At 38.1% G+C, this 27,784-nt stretch overlaps 1 protein-coding gene across 6 annotated transcripts in view; it reads left to right on the forward strand.

Annotated features, from left to right (window-relative positions):
* The window catches only part of PPIG (peptidylprolyl isomerase G), a 57,513-nt gene that overhangs the window by 25,629 nt on the left and 4,100 nt on the right, over window positions 1-27,784 (forward strand). For all 6 annotated transcript variants that reach the window (XM_015110254.3, XM_028830538.2, NM_001266543.1 and 3 more), the window contains exons 8-12: window positions 6,164-6,193; window positions 6,284-6,423; window positions 22,444-22,657; window positions 23,427-23,594; window positions 26,869-26,956. In XM_015110254.3, coding sequence (XP_014965740.1) covers window positions 6,164-6,193; window positions 6,284-6,423; window positions 22,444-22,657; window positions 23,427-23,594; window positions 26,869-26,956 — 640 coding nt within the window. The remainder of the gene's footprint in view (window positions 1-6,163; window positions 6,194-6,283; window positions 6,424-22,443; window positions 22,658-23,426; window positions 23,595-26,868; window positions 26,957-27,784) is intronic.

The raw sequence follows: 27,784 nt of genomic DNA on the forward strand, positions 1-27,784 counted from the left end.
GCTAATGTTTTGAAATAATGGAGACTTGTCAAGAGAATACAGGAGCCAGGTTAAAGGTTTCCCACTAGCCAAATTAGGATAATGTGAGCATCAAAATAAGTAACAGTAATATCAGTTTATGGTCAAATAGGAACCAGGAGTCTACATTGATATAAATAAATGATTAAATAATGAGAGAGAAGGGAAGCTGTTCCCTTATTAGAATGTCAGCTAATAAATTTAGAAGGAATGATGGAGTTAGAAAAGTCACCATTTTGTAATCATCACAGTAATGACTGACAGGCAAGAATCTTCTATTGATGCTAAATTTAAAGGGGTGATTTCAGTGAGAAACTAGATGTTTACACAGAGTATTTCTCCATACATTACTTAATTACAAAGAATAAAATGCAGTCAGTTCCCACTGTTCATAGATTCTGTATTTGAGAATTCACCTTCTCGCTAAAATTTATTTGTAACCTCCAAATGCTAAGGATTTCCAGTTCCGACTACAAAAAAAAATTGTTACTAGGCCTGTTGTCAGTAATGCCTGTTTTTTTAATCCTGTCTTATGGGTACAGGTTTGCTGTCTTCAGTAGCCTTGAACTCTCTTGGTCTCTGAGGAATTTAATCTGTCAGCACCATGTGGATTATTCTGTTGTTTCTCTATTCCATACTTGTTAACTCTTCAACAGTGAGAAATCTGGCGCCTGATTATCTTCAACATTTCTGATCCTTATTGAATCTTAGAATGAACAACTGCCGTCCCATACTGCTGTAAATAAGGACCTACTAACTAGAGTTCACTATTTATGCTTTTTTTTGTTTTGAGACTGAGTGTAGGTAGTTAAACAGCAAGTTTTAAAGTGACTTAAATTAGTTCTTTTTTGGTTTGGTTTTGTGATTCACTCAAAATGTGTTAGGTTTATTCCTTTCTGATTATATTTCATTTTGTTCTCCTTCCTACCTTATTTTGATTTTTTTTTTCATTTTTTTAAGTTTATGAAATAGTAACATTTCCAAAGTCAAAACAAAAAGAATACTATGAAGTGTCTCTCTCACCCAGCCCTTCCACTTCATTCCCATTTCCTTGTTTTTTTCACCCCAGTTCCATCTATCCATGTTAATAACCAACCTAATTTCCAGTTTATCTTCCTGTATGTCCGTTTGTAAACATAAGCAAATACATGTATACATTTTCTCACTTTCCCTTCCTTATACCGTAGATGGCATACCGTGTATACTGTTTCACTCTTCACTTAACAGTATATCCTTGAAACACTCCATAACAGTTTATAGAGATCATTTTTATTCTTTTTTGCAGCTGCATAGTACTCTGTTGTTTGTGTATACCATAGTTTATTCAACCAATTGCACATAATGTGGATCTCTCTGATTTTCTTTTTAAACAAAACAATTTATGGCTGGGTGCAGTGGCTCACGCCTGTAATCCCATCACTTTGGGAAGCCGAGGCGGGTGGATCACTTGAGGTCAGGTGTTCGAGACCAGCCTGGCCAACATGGTGAAACCCTGTCTCTACTAAAATACAAAAATTTGCTGGGTGTGGTTGCAGGCACCTGTAATCTCAGCCACTTGGGAGGCTGAGGCAGGAAGGTAGAGGTTGCAGTGAGCCAGGGTTGTGCCACTACACTCCAGCCTGGGCTACAGAGCAAGACTCCGTCTCAGAAGCAAACAAATAAAACAACTTACAATTACCTCTTCATTGTAAAAAAAAAAAAAAAGAAAACAAAACACAGATAAGCCACACACACAAAAATCCCATCCCCAGAGCATCTTTCCATGCATTAAAAATGTTTATAGAGTGTTGCTCTATAATCAACTTTTGGCGATAATGTAAATCTCTGTACATCACTAAATGTTAGCTTTTTAATGGCTACATGTTAATCTCTTGCTTGAATGTACTATGCATTATTAATCTTATTTTGGGACATTCAGTTTGTTTCCTGTTTTTTAAACTGCTCTAGTGAACATTGTTGTGCCTATCATTTCATGCAGTTTTAATATTTAAGAAGTTTAATGAACTATTTACACATTTTTAAGGCTTTCCATATATATTGTTATGTTGACTTTTTTTTTTGAGACGCAGTTTCGCTCTTTTTGCCCAGGCTAGAGTGCAATGGCGCGATCTCCGCTCACCGCAACCTCCACCTCCCAGGTTCAAGCGATTCTCCTGCCTCAGTCTCTCGAGTAGCTAGGATTACAGGCATGCACCACCATGCCTGGCTAATTTTGTATTTTTAGTAGAGACGGGGCTTCTCCATGTTGGTCAGGCTGGTCTTGAACTCCTGACCTCAGGTGATCCACTTGCCTCAACCTCCCAAAGTGCTGGGACTACAGGTGTGAGCCACCGCACCTGGCCTTGTTATGTTGATTTTCTTTTTTTTTTTTTTTTTTTGAGACAGAGTCTTGCTCTGTTGCCCAGGCTGGAGTGCAGTGGCCGGATCTCAGCTCACTGCAAGCTCTGCCTCCCGGGTCTACGCCATTCTCCTGCCTCAGCCTCCCGAGTAGCTGGGACTACCAGCGCCCACCACCTCGCCCGGCTAGTTTTTTGTATTTTTTTAGTAGAGACGGTGTTTCACCGTGTTAGCCAGGCTGGTCTCGATCTCCTGACCTCGTGATCCGCCCGTCTCGGCCTCCCAAAGTGCTGGGATTACAGGCTCGAGCCACCGCGCCCGGCGTTATGTTGATTTTCAAAAGAAAAGGATAGCCCGGGCCCGGTGGCTCAAGCCTGTAATCCCTGCACTTTGGGAGGCCGAGACGGGCGGATCACGAGGTCAGGAGATCGAGACCATCCTGGCTAACACGGTGAAACCCCGTCTCTACTAAAAAATACAAAAAACTAGCCGGGCGCAGTAGCGGGTGCCTGTAGTCCCGGCTACTCGGGAGGCTGAGGCAGGAGAATGGTGTAAACCTGGGAGGCAGAGCTTGCAGTGAGCTGAGATCTGGCCACTGCACTCCAGCCTGGGCGACAGAGCGAGACTCTGTCTCAAAAAAAAAAAAAAAAAAAAAAAAAAGGAAAGGATAGTTTACTGTAGCACCAGTAGTATGTAAATGCTAATTTCACCACATTCTCAACACAGTTTTATAATTTATTTTCCTCTTTTAAATAAAATCTTTCCTGTACTAACCAAAACTCTTATGTTAAGTTCATACAATCCTTCATATATATTCTCAGAATCTTCCCTCTAAATGTTGGTTTCTCCTCATATCTTCCTATTTCATAGGTATCCCTTCTTCTGTGTTCTGTTTTTTAAAGGAAATAACTTCAATTTTTAGAGAGCTTCAGTCTTAAAAAAATTTTTTTTGTGCTATAACATATAGAAGATTTGCCATTTTAACCATTTGTAAGTGTACAGTTCAGTCTTGTTTATAGTTATTTATTTTTTTGAGACAAAGTCTTGCTCTGTTGCCAAGCTAGAGTGCAGTGGCACAGTCATAGCTCACTGCAGCCTCAAACTCCTAGGCTCAAGTCATCCCACTGCCTCAGCCTCCCAAAGTGCTAGGATTATAGGTGTGAGCCACTGGGCGAGTCATGTGTATTAACAGTGTTGTACAACCATCAGCACTATTTCCAGAATTGTTTCATTGTTGCAGAGACTCCGTACCATTTCCCCTTTCCCCCCATCCCTGGTAACTTCTATGAATTTGCCTGTTCGACTGTTTTATTTAAGTGGAATCCCACAATTTTTATCCTTTTGTATCTGGCTTGTTTCACTTAATGTTTCCAAGGTTTATTTATATTGTAGCATGTATCAGAACTCCATTTTTTTTTTGAGATGGAATCTTTCTCTTTTGCCCAGCCTAGAGTGCAGTGGTGCAATCTTGGCTCACTGCAAGCTCCACCTCCCGGGTTCATGCCATTCTGCCTCAGCCTTCCGAGTAGCTGGGACTATAGGCGCCCACCACTATGCCTGGCTAATTTTTGTATTTTTAGTAGAGATGGGATTTCACCTTGTTAACCAGGATGGTCTTGATCTCCTGACCTCATGATCCGCCCGCCTTGGCCTCCGAAAGTGCTGGGATTATAGGCATGAACCACTGCGCGTGGCCTGAACTCCATTTTTTTTTTTTTTTTTATGGCTGAGTAATACTCTGCTATATGTGTATACCATGTTTCTTGATTCTTCTGTTAGTGGACATTTGACTTGTTTTCACATTTTGACTATTGTGAATACTGCTGCAGTGAGCATTGGCATTTGAGTTTCTTTTTTTTTGGTTCTTTTGAACATATACCTAGGAGTGAATTGGTGGGTTATATGGTCATACTCCTTTTAGCTTTTTGAGAAACTTCCATACTTTTTCCATAGTGGTTGCACCATTCTACATTCCAATTAGCAACGTACAGGAGTTTTTATTTTTCCACATCCTTGCCAGCACACTTATTTGCCACTCTGTGTGTATCTGTAAATTACCATGAAAGCACTACAAGCTGTAATTTTTTAATTTTGGAATTACAAATAAGTTTTAGTGAGCAGGCAGACTTGCAAATAAAGTTATCAGTGAAGTGGGGAACAACTGTGTCTAAATGCAAATCATATATATACATTGTGACTGTAACATGTTATATGAATACACATAGTGTACACCTAGGTTTTTACATTTCTAGGTGATTTTAGTGAGTTGAAGTGAGTATAGTGTTACAATGAGGAAACAATAGTAGGTCATTAATTTTATAGTTAGGTAAACCTAAAAATTCAGCTATAGGTTATACTTTTTTCAGTGGTATTGTACATGCTTTAATCAAAGATTAGCTTAAATTATGCTCCTTTTTTCAAATTTCTAATAGCTTTTTGATAAGGTTTTTTTAAAATAACAACTCTTAAAAAATGCTAATCTTTAATTTTCATACCAGTGTTTTTAGTACGTATTTGAGTAGCAGCCTTCTTACCTACATAGCTTTATGGTTGATGGTGGGGGGATGGGATTTTGAAAAAATAACTTCATGTGCCAAAAAATGCTTACTTTAATTTTTGTCCCAATTCTTTTTTTTTTTTTTTTTTGAGACGGAGTCTCGCTCTGTCACCCAGGCTGGAGTGCAGTGGCCGGATCTCAGCTCACTGCAAGCTCCACCTCCCGGGTTCACGCCATTCTCCTGCCTCAGCCTCCCGAGTAGCTGGGACTATAGGCGCCTGCCACCTCGCCCGGCTAAGTTTTTGTATTTTTAGTAGAGACGGGGTTTCACTGTGTTACCCAGGATGGTCTCGATCTCCTGACCTTGTGATCCGCCCGTCTCGGCCTCCCAAAGTGCTGGGATTACAGGCTTGAGCCACCGCGCCCGGCCAATTTTTGTCCCAATTCTTAATCCAGATCTCTTGCAGGTAATTAAAGAACTTGTAAACACTCAGTTGGGCACAGTGACTCATACTTGTAATCCCAGCACTTTCAAAGGTCAAAGTGGGAGGATCGCTTGAACCCAGGTTTGAGACTAGCCTGGGCACCATAGTGAGACCTGTCTCTACAAAAAATAAAAAATTAGCCAGGCATGCTGGCATGCACCTATAGTCCCAGCTACTCAGGATGCTGAGACAGGAGGATAGCTTGAGCCCAGAATGTTGAGGATGCAGTGAACCAAGGTTGTGCCAGTGCACTGCAGCCTGGACAACAGCCTGAGACCCTGTCTCTAAACCAAAAAAATAAAAACAAAAAAAACTTATAAACACGATATAAACCATTTCTGTTCAAGTCCAACAGTATATGTCTGAGGATCATAAGAATATAGTCTGTGCTTAACTGTTTAAAATGTTTTAAGGTTGAAAAGCATTATGGTTAAACTCATACACTGGTGGAATTGTTTCATAAATTTTGATATGTCTGCATAGTAGAACATTATAAAATTATGACTATTCAGTAAGAACTCAAGTGCAAGAAACATGAATGGATAGAAATAACAGTGAAATGTCTATTTTAGTTACATAAAAGTTTTCAGCAGTAAGTAGGTATTGCTTTTATAATTAGAACAAGTTTGGTAAATACATTATGTGGAAAGCATTTTGCCTTCTGTTCTCCTTAAGATTGAGGTAATATGATTATATTAAGATAGCAGTTGATGTCTTTGTTTTCAGCTTTGTTTCCAATACAGTTATTTTCTTTTTCTTTTTAGAGATGCTAACTTTGTTTTTCTCTGACTTTGTTTTTATTCTTCTATCTGATGACTTCCAAAAGAACAACGAAACCAACTCCTCATTTAGATGGGTAAAGATTATTTTATTTATTTTACAACCTGTTTTAAATTAACATTGAAATAAGAAGCTTTTATTTAATAATTTTTACTTGACACTTTAGGCATCATGTTGTTTTTGGACAAGTAATCTCTGGCCAAGAAGTTGTAAGAGAGATTGAAAACCAGAAAACAGATGCAGCTAGCAAACCGTTTGCGGAGGTACGGATACTCAGTTGTGGAGAGCTGATTCCCAAATCTAAAGGTAAAACGAAGTACATATTTCTAAGAATACTTACACATACAAAATAAGCAGAGACATTCTAAATAGTTGGCATGAAATTCATACTCAAGCTGATATAAAAATGAGGTTTTTGTTTTAAAATGTATTTCTGCGCTTTTGTTTTTTACTTTTTTAAGTTGACAAAAATTGTATATACTTACTGTGAACAATATGGTGTTTTGAAATATGTATACATTGTGGACTGGCTAAATTGAGCTAATTAACATATATTGCCTCACATAATTACCCCTTTTTGTGGTGAGAACTCTTAACATCTTAGCGGGGTTTTTTTTTTTTTTTGAGACAGTCTCACTCTGTCACCCAGGTTGGAGTGCAGTGGCATGATCTTGGCTCACTGCAACCTCCGCCTCCTGGATTCAAGCAATTCTCCTGCCTCAGCCTCCCAAGTAGCTGGGACTACAGGCGCCCGCCACCACACCCAGCTAACTTTTGTATTTTTAGTAGAGATGGGGTTTCACCATATTGGCCAGGCTGGTCTCGAACTCCTGACCTTGTGATCCGCCTGCCTCAGCCTCCCAAAGTGCTGGGATTACAGATGTGAGCCACTGCACCTGGCCAGTGATTTTCAGGAATACAGTACATTGTTATTAGTTGTAGTCATCATGTTATACAGTAGAATTCTTGAACTCATTCCTCTGAGCTAACTGAAATTTTATATCCTTTACCAGCATTTGTCCAACACATTCCCTTCTCTAATCCCATGAGAACCACTATTCTCTCTGCTTCTATGACTTCAACATTTTTAGATTCCACATGTAGATGAGATCATATGGTATTCGTCCTTTTGTGCCTGGCTTATTTCATATAACATAACTAACTTCCTCTGGGTTCATTCATGTTGCTCCAGATGACAGGCTGAATAGTATTCCATTGTGTATATAAACCACATTTAAAAAAAAATCCGTTCATCTATTGGTGGAAACAGGTTGATTCTGTATCTTAGCTATTGTGAATAATGCAGCAGTGAACACGAGAGTGCAGATATCTCTTCAACACACTGATCTCATTTCCTTTGGATATATATCCAGTAGTGGGATTTCTGGATCATGTGCAAGTTCTATTTTTAATTTTTTTTATTATTATTATACTTTAAGTTCTGGGATACATGTGCAGAACATGCCGGTTTATTACATAGGTATTGATGTGGCATGGTGGTTTGCTGAACCCCATCAGCCTGTCATCTACATTAGGTATTTCTCCTAATGCTATCCCTCCCCTAGACCCCCCACCCCCAGACATGCCCCAGTGTGTGATGTTCCTCTCCCTGTGTACATGTGTTCTCATTGTTCAACTTCCACTTTTGAGTGAGAACATGCAGTGTTTGGTTTTCTGTTCCCGTGTTAGTTTGCTGAGAATGATAGTTTCCAGCTTCATCCATGTCCCTGAAAAGGACATGAAGTCATCCTTTTTAATGGCTGCATAGTATTCCATGGTGTATATGTGCCACATTTTCCTTATCCTGTCTGTCATTGATGGGCATTTGGGTCTGTTACAAGTCTTTGCTATTTTGAATAATGCTGCAGTAAACATATGTGTGCATGTGTCTTTATAGAAGAATGATTTATAATCTTTTGGGTATATACCCAGTAATGGGATTGCTGTGCCAAATGGTATTTCTGGTTCTAGATCCTTGAGGAATTGCCACACTGTCTTCCACAATGGTTGAACTAATTTATGCTCCCACGAACAGTGTAATGGTGTTCCTGTTTCTCCACATCCTCTCCAGCATCTGTTGTTTCCTGACTGTTTAATGATCACCGTTCTAACTGGCATGAGATGGTATCTCATTGTGGTTTTGATTTGCTTTTCTCTAATGACCAGTGATGATTAGCTTTTTTTTTTCCTGTTTGTTGGCCACATAAATGTCTTCTTTTGAGAAGTGTCTGTTGATATCCTTCACCTACTTTTTGATGGCGTTATTTGTTTTTTTTCTTGTAAGTTTGTTTAAGTTCTTTGTAGATTCTGGATATTAGCCCTTTGTCAGATGGATAGATAGCAAAAATGATCTCCCGTTCTATAGGTTGCCTGTTCACTCTGATGATAGCTTCTTTTGCTGTGCAGAAGCTCTTTAGTTTAATTAGATACCATTTGTCAATTTTGGCTTTTGTTGCCATCGTTTTTGGTGTTTTAGTCATGAAATCTTTGCCCATGCCTATATCCTGAATGGTATTGCCTAGGTTTTCTTCTAGGGTTTTTATGATTTTAGGTCTTATGTTTAAGTCTTTAATCTATCTCTTGAGTTAATTTTTGTATAAGGTGTAAGGAAGGGGTCCAGTTTCAGTTTTTTGCATATGGCTAGCCAGTTTTCCAAACACCGTTTACTAAATAGGAAATCCTTTTCCCATTTCTTGTTTTTGTCAGGTTTGTCAAAGATCAGATGGTTGTAGATGTGTGGCGTTATTTCCGAGGCCTCTGTTCTGTTTCATTGATTTATATATCCATTTTGGTAGCAGTACCATGCTGTTTTGGTTACTGTAGCCTTGCAGTATAGTTTGAAGTCAGGTAGCATGATGCCTCCAGCTTTGTTCCTTTTCCTTAGGATTGTCTTGGCTATACAGGCTCTTTTTTGGTTCCATATGAAATTTAAAGCAGTTTTTTCCTGATTCTATGAAGAAAGTCAATTGTAGCTTGATGGAGATAGCATTGAATCTATAAATTACTTTGGGCAGTATGGCCATTTTCATGATATTGATTCTTACTATCCATAAGCATGAAATATTTTTCCATTTTTGTCCTCTCTTATTTCCTTGAGCAGTGGTTTGTAGTTCTCCTTGAAGAGGTCCTTCACATTCCATGTAAGTTGTGTTCCTAGGTATTTTATTCTCTTTGTAGCAATTGTGAATGGGAGTTCACTCATGATTTGGCTCTCTGTTTGTGTGTTATTGGTGTATAGGAATGCTTGTGATTTTTGCACATTGATTTTATATCCTGAGTCTTTGCTGAAGTTGGTTATCAGCTTAAGGAGATTTTGGGCTGAGACGATGGGGTTTTCTTTTTTTTTTTTTTTTTTTTTTTTTTTGAGACGGAGTCTCACGCTGTTGCCCAGGCTGGAGTGCAGTGGCGCGATCTCGGCTCACTGAAAGCTCCGCCTCCCGGGTTCCCGCCATTCTCCTGCCTCAGCCTCCTGAGTAGCTGGGACTACAGGCGCCCGCCACCGCGCCCGGCTAATTTTTTGTATTTTTAGTAGAGATGGGGTTTCACTGTGGTCTCGATCTCCTGACCTTGTGATCCGCCCGCCTCGGCCTCCCAAAGTGCTGGGATTACAGGCTTGAGCCACCGCGCCCGGCCAGGGGTTTTCTAAATATACAATTATGTCATCTGCAAACAGACAGCTTGACTTCCTCTCTTCCTATTTGAATACCCTTTATTTCCTTCTCTTGCCTGATTATCCTGGCCAGAACTTTCAATACTACATTGAATAGGAGTGGTGAGAGAGGGCGTCCTTGTCTTGTGCCAGTTTTCAAAGGGAATGCTTCCAGCTTTTGTCTATTCAGCAGGATATTAGCTGTGGGTTTGTCATAAGTAGCTCTTATTATTTTGAGATATGTTTCATCAATACCTAGTTTATTGACAGTTTTTAGCATGAAGGGCTGTTGAATTTTATTGAAGGCCTTTTCTGCATCTATTGAGATAATCATGTGGTTTTAGTCATTGGTTCTGTTTATGTGATGGATTACATTTATTGATTTATGTATGTTGAACCATTCTTGCATCCCAGAGGTGAAGCTGACTTAATCGTGGTAGATAAGCTTTCTGATGTGCTGCTGGATTCGGTTTGCCAGTATTTTATTGAGGATTTTCCCATCGATGTTCATCAGGGATATTGGCCTGAAATTTTCTTTTTTTCATGTGTTTCTGCCAGGCTTTGGTATCAGGATGATGTTGGCCTCATAAAATGAGTTAGGGAGGAGTCCCCCTTTTGGAATAGTTTCAGAAGGAATGGTACCAGCCACTCTTTGTACCTCTGGTAGAATTCGGCTGTGAATCCATCTGGTCCTGGGCTTTTTTTGGTTGGTAAGCTATTACTTACTGCGTCAATTTCAGAACTTGTTATTGGTGTATTCAGGGATTCGACTTCTTGCTGGTTTAGTCTTAGAAGGGTGTATATGTCTAGGAATTTATCCATTTCTTCTAGATTTTCTAGTGTATTTGTGTAGAGGTGTTTATAGTATTCTCTGATGGTAGTTTGTATTTCTGTGGGATCAGTGGTGACCTCCCTTTTATCATTTTTTATTTTGTCTATTTGATTTTTCTGTATTTTCCTCTTAGTCTGGCTAGCAGACATCTAGCCAGAATCTATTTTGTTAATCTTTTCAAAAACCGGCTCCTGGATTCATTGATTTTTTTTTTTTTAAGGGTTTTTTGTTTCTCTATTTCCTTCAGTTCTGCTCTGATCTTAGATATTTCTTGTCTCATGCTAGCTTTTGAATTTGTTTCTCTAGTTCTTTTAATTCTGATGTTAGGATATCCATTTTAGATCTTTCCTGCTTTTTCTTGTGGGCATTTAGTGCTGTAAATTTGCTTCTAAACACTGCTTTAGCTGTGTCCCAGAGATTCTGGTACGTTGTCTTTGTTCTCATTGGTTTTAAAGAACTTACTTATTTCTGCCTTAATTTCATTATTTACCCAGTAGTCATTCAGGAGCAGGTTGTTCAGTTTCCGTGTAATTGTGCGGTTTTGAGTGAGTTTCTTAATCTTGAGGTCCAATTTGATTGCACTGTGGTCTGAAAGACTGACTGTTACGATTTCCGTTCTTTTGCATTTGCTGAGGAGTGTTTTACTTCCAATTATGTGGTCAGTTTTAGAATGAATGTGACGTGGTGCTGAGAAGAATGTATATTCTGTTGATTTGGGGTGGAGAGTTCTGTAGATGTCTGTTAGGTTCACTTAGCAGAGCTAGTTGAAGTCCTGAATATCCTTGTTAATTTTCTGTCTCGTTGATCTGTCTAATATTGACAGTGGAGTGTTAAAGTCTCCTACTATTATTGTGTGGGAGTCTAAGTCTCTTTGTAGGTCTCTGAGAGCTTGCTTTATGAATCTGGGTGCTCCTGTATTGGTGCATATGTATTTAGGATAGTTAGCTCTTCTTGTTGCATTGATCCCTTTACCATTATGTAATGCCCTCTTTCTATTTCTGATTTTTTGAGGAGCTTTCATTCGGTTTTCTAATAATGCCTATACTGATTTACATTCCCACCAACAGTTTACAAGAGTGTCCTTTTCTTCATGTCCTCTCCCTTGTTTTTGTTCTTTTTTTCTTTTTCATAATAGCCATTGTAACAGGTATGAGGTGCCATCTCATTGTAGTTTTAATTTGCATTCCTTTGATGTTCAGTGACATTGAGCATTTTTGCCCATATGCTTGTTGGCCATTTGTATGTCTTCCTTTGAGAAATATCTCTTCAGGTTCTTTGCCCAATTTTAAATCAGGTTGTTTTCTTGCTGATGAGTTGTTTGCATTCCTTATATATTTTGGATATTAACCCATTGTCAGATGTATGGTTTGCAAATACTTTCTTCCATTCCAGAGGTTGCGTCTTCACTCCGTTGATTGTTTCTTTGGCTGTGTGGAACCCTATTAGTTTGATGCAATCCCATTTGTCTATTTTTGCTTTTTGTTGCCTGTGGTTTTGGGGTCATATCCAGAAAAGTCATTGCTCAAACCAATGTCATGGAGCTTTTTCTGTGTGTTTTCTTTTAGTGGTTTTGCAGTTGCAAGTCTTATGTTTAAGTCATTAAACCATTTTTAGTTGATTTTTATATGCGTTATAAGGGTCTGATTTTTTTTTTACATGTGGATATCTAGTTGTTCCAGCACTGTTTATTGAAGAGCCTGTCTTTTTCCCATTGTGTGTTCTTGGCAATTTTGTGTTTTTAACTGTGTTTTATCCTACTTCTCACTTTGTTTACCATGAAGTCAGTTAAGTTTTTCTGATTATTAACTGGCAATAATTTGCCCTTTTGCTTCCACTCAGTTTTTTGTTTTTTGTTTGTTTGTCTGTTTGTTTTTTAACTATAGTTGTCTGAATAACCTAGTAAGTAAATACTCTAGAGGAAGAGACTCTGGGGCTAGGTGGCAATCGAAGAGAGGAAGATAGATTGAGAAACTTTAAGGGAATAAATTATTTTTTCTTTAAGCGCTACTTAGATTCAGAAGCATCCTACATGTTTGAGAAACTTCTTTTATTTAGACCAGACCATTTGATGCTAACAAGACTAATTTGATATATTGTCTGAAATGGTAAGAACTTTAAATATTTTAAGTCTTTGTATTTGAAATATGTGGCTGATACTATTTTATTACAGATGATGGGCTTGACTTCCTAAAAATAATGGAGATTACCTTCAAACCTGTATAGAAAGCAGTAAAACCTTAAACTAACTCTGTTCTTACTAATCTAGGGAATAATAATATCAGTAATTAGTTTCTTAGAGTTAGCACATGTGAGAGTCATTTATAATGCTTTCTGATTCTCACAGTAACTCTGTAGTATTATATATCCCTATTTTACAGACAAAGATAATCAAGAAGATTAAGTTCTTTGCTGTGTCAGGAAAAGAGACCTCAAACCCAAGTTCGAGAATTAGAGCTTTTTCTGTTACATGTTACTGACTCATTAAAGTTTAAATGTCTTTAAAATTTCTTAAGAATTACCCTAAGTAGATCGTTCTCATCTCACCTTTTAGGTATACTGATTTCCTCTATAATATTTAGAAATAGGTACATTTTGTTTTGTTTTAATTTTAAAACACCCGAGATGGGCATAGAGAAGGCAAAATGATTATTTAAAAAAAATTTTTTTTGTCTGTATTCCATTTTTGAGTCTGCTAATTTTATTTTCTTCCATGTGATGTCAAATAAATATTTGCAGGTAAATTACTGCAATAAATTATTGCAGGTGTATGCTTCAGCTCATGGAATTTCTTGATATACATGAGACCGATTATCCATATTTACAAACAACAGGTGTAATGTATGCCTTTTTTCTTGAAGATTCAGTAAAAAACGAGATGTTGAGAATCTTTGAGTAATACGCTACAAATGCAATTATTTACATTTAAAAAATACTAAAAAAAAGTCTGTAGTGATATTTGTTACTTTAAACCCTGAACCTACTGATGTTTAAACTTTAGAGTGTTTTTAGTACAGTAGGAATATTTTAGCTTAAGGCATTATTCTTCCCAAGTCATCTAGAAAATCTTCATCATTTATTCTCTACTTGACAACTAATTTTAAAAAAAAATACTTTAGTCTTTAAGGATGGTTGTGTTAGGATCTGTTGCTTCCTTATAAAAGTTAAGTGGCCAGGCACAGTGGCCGACACCTGTAATCCCAGCACTTTGTGAAACTGAAACAGGAGGATCACTTGAGCCCATGAGTTTCAGACCAGCCTGGGCAACATTGTGAGACTCTTCTCTACCAAAAAAAAAAAAAATTTTTTTAATTAACTGTCTGTAGTCCCTGCTATTTGGGAGGCTGAGGCAGGAGGATCACTTGAGGCCAGGAGTTCGAGGCTACAGCCTGGGTGACAGAACAAGGCCCTGGCTCTAAAAAATATATAAATAAATAAAGTTAAGGGTGCTGTGTGGTTTATATATTCAGAAAGAGATTGAGGTAACAGAGTTTTTGGCCAGGTGCTGGCTCACGCCTATAATCCCAGCAACTTGGGAGACCGAGGTAGATGGATCACTTGAGGTCAGGAGGTTGAAACCAGCCTGGCCAACATGGTGAAACCCTGTCTCTACTAAAAATACAAAAAAAAAGTTTGCGTTTTAAACCATGAACAGTAATCATAGACTCTCTAATAAATTTGTTGTAAAGATGCTTTTGGTACCAAAAGGGCAGGACATGAATATTTGCCTAAAGGAGGAAGTAAATGAATGTAGCTCTTTATATATTACTTACATCTTTATAATGTGTTGTCATCTGAAGAAATAAATGATAGTTTTGCCTATGCCATTGGGGCCAGGAAGTTATGCTAAAAGTTGATGTTAGCATCCAACTGTATGTCCCTCAAACTCATCTTGCCCTTATCAGTTTCAGCAATCTGAGATTGGCCCTTTATTAATATGTATCTTCCCAGGAGTTTCTAAAAGGTCAGATTTGTTTTGAGCCAGGCCTCCAATGCCTACTCTGTTCTGGATCATACTATGAAAAGAGGAAAAGATCGTTAGTTTGAAAACACACACTTGGACTCCTGTTATTCCATAATCCTTCAGTTACCATTCAGAACATTGTTCAGGGTAGATTTTGTCATGCATCTTATATAATCTTAAGCAGAGCTATATCTTACATCCACTTTGTAAGTTTGATGGCCTCCTTAAAATAATTGGGAACAGTCAAAACGCATTGTAACATTGTGGTATTTATCATCATTATATTTAAAACCTTGTATGAGAGATTTACACCTCTTTTTTTTTTTAACTTCCTGAAAGAAAACAAAAAGACTTCTGAAGAAATCTGACTGTCTTAGTCCATCTGTATATGGTCTTTGTGAGTCTGGGCAATCAGTCTTCTTGGGCCTTTCTCTCTTTGCAATTTTGAGATTGGAGATCTTTCTTTTTGTGACTATTTGAGTGTGCCAGAGAAAATTCGAAGTCAGGGAGAAAAACCTTCCAGCAGATGCAGAGATGGAACACTGGAAGCTAATAAAAGCTGCATCCTCTGTAGAGGCTCAGCAAAGGGCTGTCAAAAGTCAGAGTGGAGGGTAGAGCACAGACGTACCTATATTAAGGTATTTCCTGGTTTTTCAGGAGCTGACATGACCTCAGATCATGCTCTGCTCTTCAGAGTTCACTGCAGTTGTTAACCCATTTATGCTGGAGGTTGCAAGTTTTTTGTGTGAAAAATTGGATCTTGGCAGTGACCTTGAGAAGTAGGATATACATAACTCCCACAAGCTTAGAGTACCAATAATGGAACTAAGAGATGAGAGGATTGCTATGTTACATAGTATACAGAAACACAAGAAGTTGTGGCAACATGGCGGTAAGTAGTTGTATGAGAAGAAATGGCAGGAGGCAGATTGCCTGGCAATACAGAATGAATAGCACAATAGAGGAAGCAGCTGGTAAATCTTGTACTCAGGAGACAAGTGAAGAACACCACTAGAGATTCATTTTTATGGTGACAGAGTCCCATTTCAGTGTCCTTATTCTAAAAGTAATTTTGGCACTTTTATTGGAAAATAGTGGGATGTTAAACTTAGAAACAGTTTAGGAGATGAGACCTATAACGTGAAATGAAATTGTCTAAAGACCATTTTAGGAATACTTCTGTTCTTTATTTCAAATCCTATTTTGATGGTGATTTCAGAATTCGCTTCATTTTCAAGATTTCAAGTGAAATTTATTGGTGTAAATCTGTAGGTCTCAAAAAACAAAGCAGCATTTTCTTACATTAGGTTTTTACAAATAAAATACTCTGGAGTTATTTCTGGTTTGGTTTTGAATTTTTTTTTTTTTTTTGAGACGGAGTCTTGCTCTGTCGCCCAGCCTGGGGTGCAGTGGCCGGATCTCAGCTCACTGCAAGCTCTGCCTCCTGGGTTTACAACATTCTCCTGTCTCAGCCTCCCAAGTAGCTGGGACTACAGGCCCCACTACCACGCCCGGCTAGTTTTTTTGTATTTTTTAGTAGAGACGGGGTTTCACCGTGTTAGCCAGGATGGTCTCGATCTCCTGACCTCGCGATCCACCCGTCTCGGCCTCCCAAAGTGCTGGGATTACGCTTGAGCCACCGCGCCCAGCCGATTTTTTTTTTTTTTTTTTTTGGAGACAGTGTCTTGCTCTGTTGCCAGGCTGGAGTGCAGTGGTGCAGTCATAGTTCACTGCAACCTCAAACTCCTGGGTTCAGGCAATCTTCCCACCTCAGCCTTCGAAATAGCTGGGACTACAGGTGTGCATTGCCATAGCTGGCTAATTTTTGTATTTTTGGTGGAGACAGGATCTCGCTGTGTTGCCCAGGCGGGTCTCAAATTCCTGGTTCAAGCTAACTTGACCTCCCAAAGTGCTAGGATTACAGATGTGAGCTATGGAGTTTCGTTTTTAACCTTAATATTATACTAGTCAGTTCAGTGACTAATTGATAGGGTTACATCACACCATACCCCCAAGTAAAGGTCAGTGAAGATGTTTGGGAAATCATCCTACCTAATAATAAGCAAACTGTGTAATCTTTAAACTAATTAACCAGAAATGGCCCGAGTTGAGAGTGTTATTAATAACTCTCTGTAATTCCTTTTCATCCATTATGATTTTTAACTTGCATTGTGGTTTTTGCTTTTAGTACTATTTCATTTTACCTTAAGGATATTTATATACTTGTAATAGAAATGCTGAAATCAATTTTGTGTAAGTAGTTAAGCAAGAAGTAGGGTTTTGTTTTGTTTTGTTTTGTTTTTTGTTTTTGTTTTTTTTGAGACAGAGTCTCACTCTGTCGCCCAGGCTGGAGTGCAGTGGCGAGATCTCGGCTCACTGCAAGCTCCGCCTCCCTGGTTCACACCATTCTCCTGCCTCAGCCTCCCGAGTAGCTAGGACTAGAGGTGCCCGCCACCATGCCCAGCTAATTTCTTTTTGTATTTTTAGTAGAGATGGGGTTTCCCCATATTAGCCAGGATGGTCTCGACCTTCCGACCTTATGATCTGCCCACTTCGGCCTCCCAAAGTGCTGGGATTACAGGCTTGAGCCACCGCGCCCAGCCGGAAGTAGGTTTTTTTGAAGAGTCAGCTGAAAACAGCTGTTGCCATATTTGGAATTTAAGTTTTTAATTTGAAAATATTATAATTGAGACATTATTGTATATACTTATGGTATACAGCGTGATGTTATGATACATGTATACAATGCAGAATGATTAAATCAAGCTATTTAACATAGCTGTCACCTCAAGTAATGTTTTTGTAGTCGGAAATTTGAAATTTACTATCTCAGGAATTTTGAAATGTACAATACATTGTTACTAACTTTTCTCACCATGCTATGAAAGTAGATCTCACCAAACTTATTCTTCCTGTCTTAACTGAAACTTTGTACCCTAATTTTAAAAATTTAATACATTTATTTGGTTCAAAATTTAGAGAGTGTAAAAGGATAATCAGTGAAAATCTCTTTCAGTGAGTTTCCATTCTCACATTTTGTACATTATTCCACATGTGTGTGAATGTTGATCATGTAGAATGAATTTCCTAGAAATGGAATTGCCAGTTTACAGAGGTCATGCATTTGTAATTTGGTAGACACTGCTACCAGAATATAAGAGGATAAGTTGCCCTAAACCCTGTATAAAACTACTTATTATTGTAAACTCTTTCACCTTTGCCAGCCTAATGAATTTTTTTTAACAAATACTAGTTTCAATTAGCATTTCTCTGAGAAATGTGATGTTTGGGTCTCCCTAAGAGCTATTTATGTTTCTTTTTATCTGAACTGATTGTTGATTCCTTTACCCCCTATTATTTACCATTCTTTTGTTCTTCCTTTCTGAAGTTCAAGTCGCCTCCTGCTTTTTCCTTTCTCTTTGGAGAACTTCCTTTAACCAATTTTTTTTTTTTTTAAGGTTAGGTCTACTGGTGACAAATTATTCTAGTTTTCTGAAAATGTCTTTATTTCATCAGGGTTTAGGGAATGGTTTCAGAATGAAACTGTTCCACCTCAGATCATTAGGCATTAGCGTTTCATAAGGAGTGCTCAGCCTAGATCCCTCGCATGCACAGTTCACAATAGGGTTTGTGCTCCTTTAAGAATCTAATGCTGTCGCTGATCTGACAGGAGCTGGAGCTCCAGTGGTAAGGCTTGCTTGACTGCCACTCACCTTCTCCTCTGTGACCTGGTTCCTAACATGTGACGGATCAGTACCAGGGACCATGGCTCTTCATCTCCATGTACTGACATTACGTTGACTATGTATATCAATAATTCTATTCAGTTAAATAATACTTGTGACTTTGAGAAGGATACAGTTTCAATCATATTCTCAATATGCCTTAATCATATTTTAAAATATAGTTTAGCACACACTTTGAAATTCAAGCCACAGTCTTACAGAATCAATATTGCTATTGTGATGTCTCCCAATTTTTTTTGCCTTTTTACCCTTCTGTCCTTTAATGCCATCTCTTTCTCAATTATTTTCTCTCATTTTTTTTCTGAGCAGACTTACACGAAAAGGAACGTAAATTAAATTTGCCAAATATCAAAAGAGAGGAACTTTTTATTTATTTATTTATATTTGAAACGGAATCTCAGTCTGTCTCCCAGGCTGGAGCGCAGTGACGCAATCTCAGCTCACTGCAACCTCTGCCTCCCAGTTCAAGAGATTCTCTGCCTCAGTCTCCCGAGTAGCTGGGATTACAGGTGCCCTCTACCACACTTAGCTAATTTTTGTATTTTTAGTAGAGACGGGTTTCTACATGTTGGTCAGGCTGGTCTCGAACTCCTGACCTCAACCTGTCCACCAGCCTTGGCCTCCCAAAGTGGTGGGATTACAGGCATGAGCCACTGCACCTGTACTTTTCATTTTATCATGTTATCTTGCTTCACTAAAATGTTCTCTTCAAAAGCGATGTGTAAATTAAATCATTGTTTATTAAATGTATTTAATACACTTGGTAAGTGGGCTTGCTGTTGTGTGGTATGGTTTTTTGTTGTTTTGGAGACAGGTTCTCACTCTGTTCCCCAAGCTAGAACGTAGTGGTGCAGTCATGGCTCACTGCAGCCTCGACTTCAAGTAATTCTCCCTCCTCGGCCTCCCAAAGTGCTGGCATTACAGGTGTGAGACACTATACCCCCGGCGACCTCCCAGGGTCAAGTGATTCTTCCCCCTCAACCTCCCAAAGTGCTGGGACTACAGGCGTGAGAAGCCATGCCCCTAGCCAATGGGGTTGCTTTTTTTTTGTTTTTTTGTTTTTTAATTTCAAATACTAAATGGGCTTGCTTTTAAAGTATATCAACTGGGATGTATTTCTCATAGGAAAGAATCTCAATGCAAAATAAATAGAAATCAGAGCTGGTAATTAAAGATTTGTTAATTGTGGGGTAAAGAGTTACCATATTTTAACAAGTATATTTTATGTTTAAGTGTAGTATTTTTATTTTGCTTGCACAATTTTATGTTTTTATTTCATTATGAATTTCTTTGTTAGATTTCCTAAAAATTTGATCTTTCCCCCCCTGCATATCCCTCAGGTTTATTAGTTTAGCATATATAAGTAGATTTTTCAGATTATATGTTTTTACATACCCACTCTGTCTTACTAGCAGCATTGGTATTGGATTCAGGTTAACAGTTGGGCTCATGAGACAAAATTAGCTTCCCCAGGCACTAAGGCTACTTACCCTTAAGAAAGGATATAGGACAGGAAACGGCATGGCTGGTACATCAACAGCATAGAGGAGCTCTCATGATTTCCAGGCACAGCTTGCATATATCCCAAACATCTCACACTTGATAATGTACATGTTCCTTAGAAACACAACTGGGTAAGGAAGGATTACCTTAGTTCAGTGAAGCCATTACATCTACAGTCTGTTCAGATTTTATACCTTGTTCCCTTTCTCCAGTGCAGCAACATCTCATCAGTACTGGAAAAGCAATCTGGACAGTGAACCAGAAGTCCTTGAAGTTACAAGTAACTTCAGCCAGATTTTCATGTGTCTTGGGTTTAGTATATTCATATAAATTATCAGTTACAAATTTCAAGGATGATTCAGGCACAGCAGCACACGTGCCTGTAGTCTTAGCTACTCAGGAGGCTGAGGGAAGGAGGATTACTTGAGCCCAGGAGTTTGAGGCCAGCCTGTGCAACACAGCAAGACCGCATCTTCATAAATATATAAGTAAATAAACAAGGCTAGGCATGGTAGCTCACACTTGTAATCCCAACACTTACAGAGGTTGAGGCAGGAGGATCCCTTGAGCACAGGAGTTTGAAACCAGCCTAGGCAACATAGGGAGAACTTGCCTCTACAAAAATAAAAGTAAAAAAATTAGCAGGGCATGGTGGCATACACCAGTGTTCCCAGTTACTCAGGAAGCTGAGACAGAAGTATCACTTGAGCCCGGGAGGTCAAGACTGTAGTGAGCTAAGATCTTCACTCTAGCCTGGGCAACAGAGCAAGACCCTGTCTCCAAAAAAAAAAAAGACAAGGATAAATTTGCCAAATATCAAATCTTCAGATGTTCCTGAGGGTAAGGTGAGGCTAAAGGAAAGGTCACAAATCAGCTGTTAACCCTTTCAACTAAGGTTCTGTAACCAAACAGCCAACAGATAATCCAAAGATATATTTTCTTTGTTCTCCTTGACTTTTTATTATGGAAAATATTAATTTATACACAAGTGAATAAAATAGTATAACAAACACTTGTTCTTTACCTAGCTTTGGGAGTTTATTTATGGCCAAACTTGTTTTATCCATCACTAGCCACCTTTCCCTTTCCTATTACTTTGAAACAAATTCCAGGCATAATATTTTATCAATAAATGTTATTTCTAAAAGATGATTCTTAAAAACAATACCATAATGATACATACATACACATTCCTAAATATAAAATATCCTGACAGTGTTCAGATTGTAACTGTTTCATTAATGTTAATTAATTTTTTGTTGTGTGAATCAATCCAAATAAAGTTCAGACATTGAAATTGGTCTTGTAAGTTGTGTTTTGTTTTTTAATAAATTCTCTTGCCATCTTGTTTTATGTTTCCTTGAAATGTATTTATCAAAAAAGGTAGATCATTTGTCGTGCAGCGTTTTCTATAATTGAACACACTGGATTTTACTAATTGAATACTTACTATGTTATGTAATGTTGATCAGATGCAGTTGTGACTTGAAAAAATTCCTTTTAATGAAAACAGGAGTCACACAGGACTAGTTGTCTCAGTGTTCTGCAGCAGCCACGGGTTATCAGTGCCTCACAAGAAGTTGTAAAACAATGATTTTTGTTTGTTTGTTTTTGTTTTTTGAGACAGAGTCTCGCTCAATTTCTTTTTCATTTATGCCTGGAATGCTTCTGACAAAGAGCTATTTCCCTTCATCTATTTCATTAGCAAGTGGTACAGTTTGTACCAGAAAGGCCGGATAAATGCTTTATACTTTATGAGTATCACTATGAACTAATGGATTTCTATTATAATCTGATATATTTCAATTTATTGTAGTTCTCATCTATATATCAATGTTGTCCCATCTTTGGCGCCGGTTAGCCTCTTCAAATCCAACATGATTTGAATGAGTATATCTTTAGATAGGTCAAGCTCCTCCTAGTTTGTAGTATCTTCTTCTAATTCTTGTTGTATTACACCTTCTAGCTTTACTTACTTATGTTAATTGAATGATCCTTTAAACTCTGAGTTTATTTACCCTTTTTAAAGTTACGGCTTCCTTAACTGAAATAAAATTTCAATTTAAAATGACTTTTTGTAGAGTCCCCAAAACATTCTGTTCATCATGGGCAATTGACTTCCCTCTGTTATCAGTCTCCTCTTGAGCTAGATTTCTTTATTATTAGAAGACTGCTTGGGCATTGAAATATAAGCCCATGCCAATGAAATCAATTTCTTACCTCTCCACGTTTCTGTAAAGCAGTTTTTCTGTTATTTCCCTGCACTAGTTCTGCCAATCTTGATAATAAGAGGGGAAGTGGAAAACTACAAGATTAGAACGTGGGACTCTTCATTGTTATTCTGTGCTTTTAGAAAACTTTCTTATTCAGATGTTTGTTAACATTAGTTTAGCATTTTAGACTCACCTATTTTTTAAGGTTCTTTGGATTAATACATACAACTTTGACCGATGAATTCTGGAGATCTGGACTCTAATCCTGAGTCTCGACTCCTTTCCTGTACTTTCCAGTTCACATAGCTGGATGATCTAAGTGCTAAATACCGGACTCAGTGAGAATCTGCAGAAAATTTAAATCTCCTTCCACAAAGTTCGTCTAAAAATTGTTGATCAAAACCTTTTTGTTTTTATTAAAGTTAAGAAAGAAGAAAAGAAAAGGCATAAATCATCATCATCTTCCTCCTCCTCATCTAGTGACTCAGATAGCTCAAGTGATTCTCAGTCCTCTTCTGATTCCTCTGATTCTGAAAGTGCTTCTGAAGAGAAATCAAAGAAAAGAAAAAAGAAACATAGGAAAAATTCCCGAAAACACAAGAAAGAAAAGAAGAAGCGAAAGAAAAGCAAGAAGAGGTCTTAATTTTACTTTTCTAATGCTAGCTTTATATTCTGATTCCGTTTTTATAAATAAATCTGTTAGGATTTGGGGTCAATTATATGAAACCGTTAAAATAGTGAGAAATATAGCATGGAGCATAAGACTTTTGATATTCTACAGTCTGTAGATTAAATTTTGGGTACATTCATTTTCTTTTGAAACAAAACCTATCAGTTCCTTTTTTTGTGTACTCAATTAAATGATGGCTTTGGTGTTACAGATTTGTATGTTTTGTAGGAGGATTATGGGATTCATGAAAATTGCAGAAAACCACCAATTGTTTTTCCTATTTTCAGTAGCTCTTATGATAGCATAAGGGTAGAAAGCAGATAATATCCGTGTATTTTACCTTCTTTTCCATTTTGTTTGAAATAATCAGTGTTTGTACTAAAACTTGTCTTCATCTGCCTGTTGCCTCAAATGCAATTAATTTCCATACCCATGTTTTAAAGTATTTTAAATTTATCAGAGCGCGTTGCCCACATAGTTTCATATTTTTTATCCGTTTTGTAGGAAAATATTTTTTGAGAGTGTGATAATCGAAACATTTTGTTTTGTTTGTTTTTTGATTGGTTAGTTGGTTTGTCAGAGGAATAGAAGATTTTTCCCATGCGATCACATCTTTGGTAAGGACAGGATGTTTATATTATAGTGATATAAAGGAAAGAAATACCAACAATTGGATATTTGCGTAAGGACATAATAACCAACTGTAACTTGTTTTGTGTGTTTCTGTTTGTTAAGTGCATCTAGTGAGAGTGAAGCTGAAAATCTTGAAGCCCAACCCCAGTCTACTGTCCGTCCAGAAGAGATCCCTCCTATACCTGAAAATAGATTCCTAATGAGAAAAAGTCCTCCTAAAGCTGATGAGAAGGAAAGGAAAAACAGAGAGAGAGAGAGAGAAAGAGAGTGGTATGTGAATGTGTATATTTTGTCTTACATGGTTTACCATAGAACTTTTCTTCTTTTTAAAAAGTTTTTATTTTTATTTTTTTTTTTTTTGAGACGGAGTCTCGCTGTGTCGCCCAGGCTGGAGTGCAGTGGCCGGATCTCAGCTCACTGCAAGCTCCGCCTCCCGGGTTTTTACGCCATTCTCCTGCCTCAGCCTCCCGAGTAGCTGGGACTACAGGCGCCCACCACCTCGCCAGGCTAGTTTTTTGTATTTTTTAGTAGAGACGGGGTTTCACCGTGTTAGCCAGGATGGTCTCGAACTCCTAACGTCCTGATCCGCCCGTCTCGGCCTCCCAAAGTGCTGGGATTACAGGCTTGAGCCACCGCGCCCGGCCTAGTTTTTATTTATTTTAAACAAGATTTAATTGACCTTGTCCCAAGATTGAAATCTTTTTAATAAAATGTTCTTCTGCAAAGTTCTTTTTTGCCAACCACATAATTAGAAAGGTAAATTGACTTAAATTACAAGTAGATTGTGAAGTAGTTATAATAAACACTAATACAAAAAAGAGATGTTAAGCTGCATTCTAAACCAATAACAAGATACTGTTTAACCAGTAAAACAAGGTAGTGTTTTATCGTGTTATTAGTGTACATTAAACTTTTAAGCAAATAAGAACCTTGGTTTTTCAGTTAATCTAATAGGAAAAACTGCTGTTTTCCTTACTTGGTTTACAGTATTGTAATAAAAACTGATGTCATGTTCAAATCCTGAAAAAATTTTACTACGTAAATCTACATTATTAATATCTGTAATGCTAATTGTTCTTTATCAGTCATTTTAATAACTATGTCCAAAAGTAGAAAAGAATATTGAAATCTTTCTGTTAGTTATGATCAGAAATGCATTGTCATAATACAAATAATAACATTCTTGGCCAGGCATAGGGCTCACACCTGTAATCCCAGCACTTTGGGAGGCCAAGGTGGACAGATCTCTTGAGCTCAGGATTTTGAGACAAGCCTGGGCAACGTGGCAAAACCCCACCTCCACTAAAACAAAAATTAGCTGGGTATGGTGGTGCACGCCTGTAGTCCCAACTACTCAGGAGGCTGAGATGGGAAAATCACCAGAGCCCAGAAAGTTGAGGCTGCAGAGTGCAGTAATCATGCCACTGAGCTCCAGCCTGGGTGATGGGAGTGAGACACTGTCTTAAAAAAAAAAAAAAAAAAAAAATTTTGAGTAATCTTTCTATACTTCAATCCTTTCTATACAATAAAAATATAAAAATAGGATGTAGTATTTGAAACTTTGTAATTTTGAGGAGTTGGATTGAGTTAATTTTTCTGCTAGTATTGGAAAGGATGTTTCCAAGGAAATAAAGATTAAAAAAAAAGTATTTGAACAACTTTTCACATATCACTTACATGGATGTTGGTAATGTGCTAATTAAATATTAACTGATGTACTATTTTTGGAAAACAAACAGCTTCCCTTTTTGGTATAAACCATGATATGAATGTTTGACTAATTCAGACCAGCTTGTCGTTGCTTAGTTCACATTACTTAACATTTCTGTACAGTTCTGTTGCAACTTTTAAAGGATAATAAGGTACTTTGGGATAAGATAATTTTAAAATTGTTCTCTCGACAGCATTAGCTCCTTCTGAGCTCTTCTACATTAATTTTTCTTAGCACTATCAAATTAGTTTCGTCTTAGTAATGAGTATATATAGCAGTATTTCTCAATAGGACATGATTGGCATTTCGAGGCAGGAAAGTTCTTCATGCTGACCACATTTCAAGGCCTTAGCATTTCTGCCTCCTGGGCCCTACTTACTAGTAGCACTCTCTGGTCATTCCATTTTGGCTTGATAACCACTGATTATACATTTGTCTTTTGTATCCATGGGGAATTGGTTTCAGGACCCCTTGCAGATACCAAACTATGTAGATGTTTAAGTCTCTTTTGAAAAATAACATAGTATTTGCATATAATCTAATATTCCCATATATTTTAAATCATCTCTAGACTACTTATAATATCTAGTGTGTTATGATAATCTATATAATAATATAGTGTAAATGCTATGTAAATACTTGTTTTACTATATTTGGGGGTTTTTTAATTTTTTTATTTTTTCAGTTGGGTTTTTTCCCCTTCAAATAGTTTTAATCCCTGGTTGGTTGAATCTTCAGATGTGGAACCTCCGGATACAGGGACGAACTGTATATAGAATTTTAAATTTGTTAATTTAAGATGAATAAAGCTGTATTCTACAGATTCATTTTTATTTTTATTTTTTTATTATGGTTTTTTGTTTGTTTGTTTGTTTGAGACAGAGTCTCGCCCTGTCGCGCAGGCTGGAATGCAGTGGCATGATCTCGGCTCACTACAACCTCCGCCTCCCGGGTTTAAGCGATTCGCCTGCCTTGGCCTCCTGAGTAGCTGGGACTATAGGCGCATGCCACCACGCCCAGCTAATTTTTTGTATTTTTAGTAGAGATGGCGTTTTACTGTGTTAGCCAGGATGATCTTGATATGCTGACCTCGTGATCCGTCCACCTTGGCCTCCCAAAGTGCTGGGATTATAGGCATGAGTCACTGTGCCCGGCCTAGATTCATTTTTATTAAAATCACACATCATGGGGCCGGGCATAGTGGCTGACATCTGTAATCCCAGCATTTTGGGAGGCCTTGGCGGGTGGATTGCTTGAGCTCAGAGGTTCAAGCCTGGGCAACATGGTGAAACCCTGTCTCTACCAAAAATACAAAAAATTAGCCAGGCATGGTGGTGCATACCTGTAGTTCCAGCTACTTGTGAGACTCAAGTGGGAGGATAGCTTGAAACCAGGAAGACAGAGGTTGCAGTGAGTCAAGATCACACCACTACACCCCAACCTGGGTGACGGAGTAAGACCCCGTCTCAAAAGAAATAATAATAAAGGACTTTTTTTTTTTTTTGAGACAGAGTCTTGCTCTGTTGCCAGGCTGAAGTGCAGTGGCGCAATCCCGACTCACTGCAACTCTGCCTCCTGGGTTCAAGCAATTCTCCTGCCTCAGCCTCCCGAGTAGCTGAGATTACAGGCACGTGCCACCACACCCAGATAATATTTGTATTTTTAGTAGAGACAGGGTTTCACTATGTTGGCCAGGATGGTCTCGATCTCTTGACCTTGTGATCCGCCCGCCTTGGCGTCCCAAAGTGCTGGGATTACAGGCGTGAGCCATCATGCCAGGCCAACAAAAGTTGTTTTTAAAATTGTGTTAACTTTCTCTTTGCTTTCTTCTAGTAATCCACCTAACTCCCAGCCTGCTTCATACCAGAGACGACTTTTAGTTACTAGATCTGGCAGGAAAATTAAAGGAAGAGGACCAAGGGTAGGTGATTCTTTCTCCCAGAGATCTTCACAATACTGCATTTGTCTTCCTTAAATAATTTTAGGGTGTTTCTTAAATATTATTTTAATGTGCAAGTAAGTAAAATTTAGGGGAGACGCAAACATTGAATTACATATTCTCTTTCTTAAACAGCTTCTGTATGTTGGTACTTCACAACAGAAAATCCATGATATATAGATTTTACATTTACATGGTATAAAATGGGATCGAGGTCTTTCTTGTCTCCCTTGTTACTTTGCAATCACTGTATTTGTATTCTTGTTAAAAATAAATAAAACTTAACCTTATTCTTGTATTTTATTCTTTTTTTATTTACTAGAGTGTCCTCATCAGAATTTAAGTATCTTCTGCTTTCAAAACTTTATAGAAACTTGGCTACACTTTTCTGTCTTATGTCTTCACTTCCTACTTATTCCTCAAGCATTTCAGTTGTCTTCCACTAGCACTGTTCTGCTGAAAACAGCACTTGATGCATAATTAGCTCCATATCACAAAATCCAGTGGATCATTTTTAGCATTTTTAGTCTTCATCTTACTTGCTCCTTGTAATATTCTTTCCACATTTCTTTTTTTTTTTTTTTTTTGAGATGGAGGCTCACTTTGTTGCCCAGGCTGGAGTGCAGTGACGCAATCTTAGCTCACTGCAACCTCTACCTCCCAGGTTCCTTCGCCCCCCCCCCCCCCCCGAGACAGAGTCTCTCTCTGTCGCCCAGGCTGGAGTGCAGTGGCCTGATCTCAGCTCACTGCAAGCTCCGCCTCCCGGGTTCATGCCATTCTCCTGGCTCAGCCTCCCGAGTAGCTGGGACT

The sequence above is a fragment of the Macaca mulatta genome, chromosome 12 (genome assembly GCF_049350105.2).
Source record: "Macaca mulatta isolate MMU2019108-1 chromosome 12, T2T-MMU8v2.0, whole genome shotgun sequence".
NCBI classification, from domain to species: Eukaryota; Metazoa; Chordata; class Mammalia; order Primates; family Cercopithecidae; genus Macaca; species Macaca mulatta.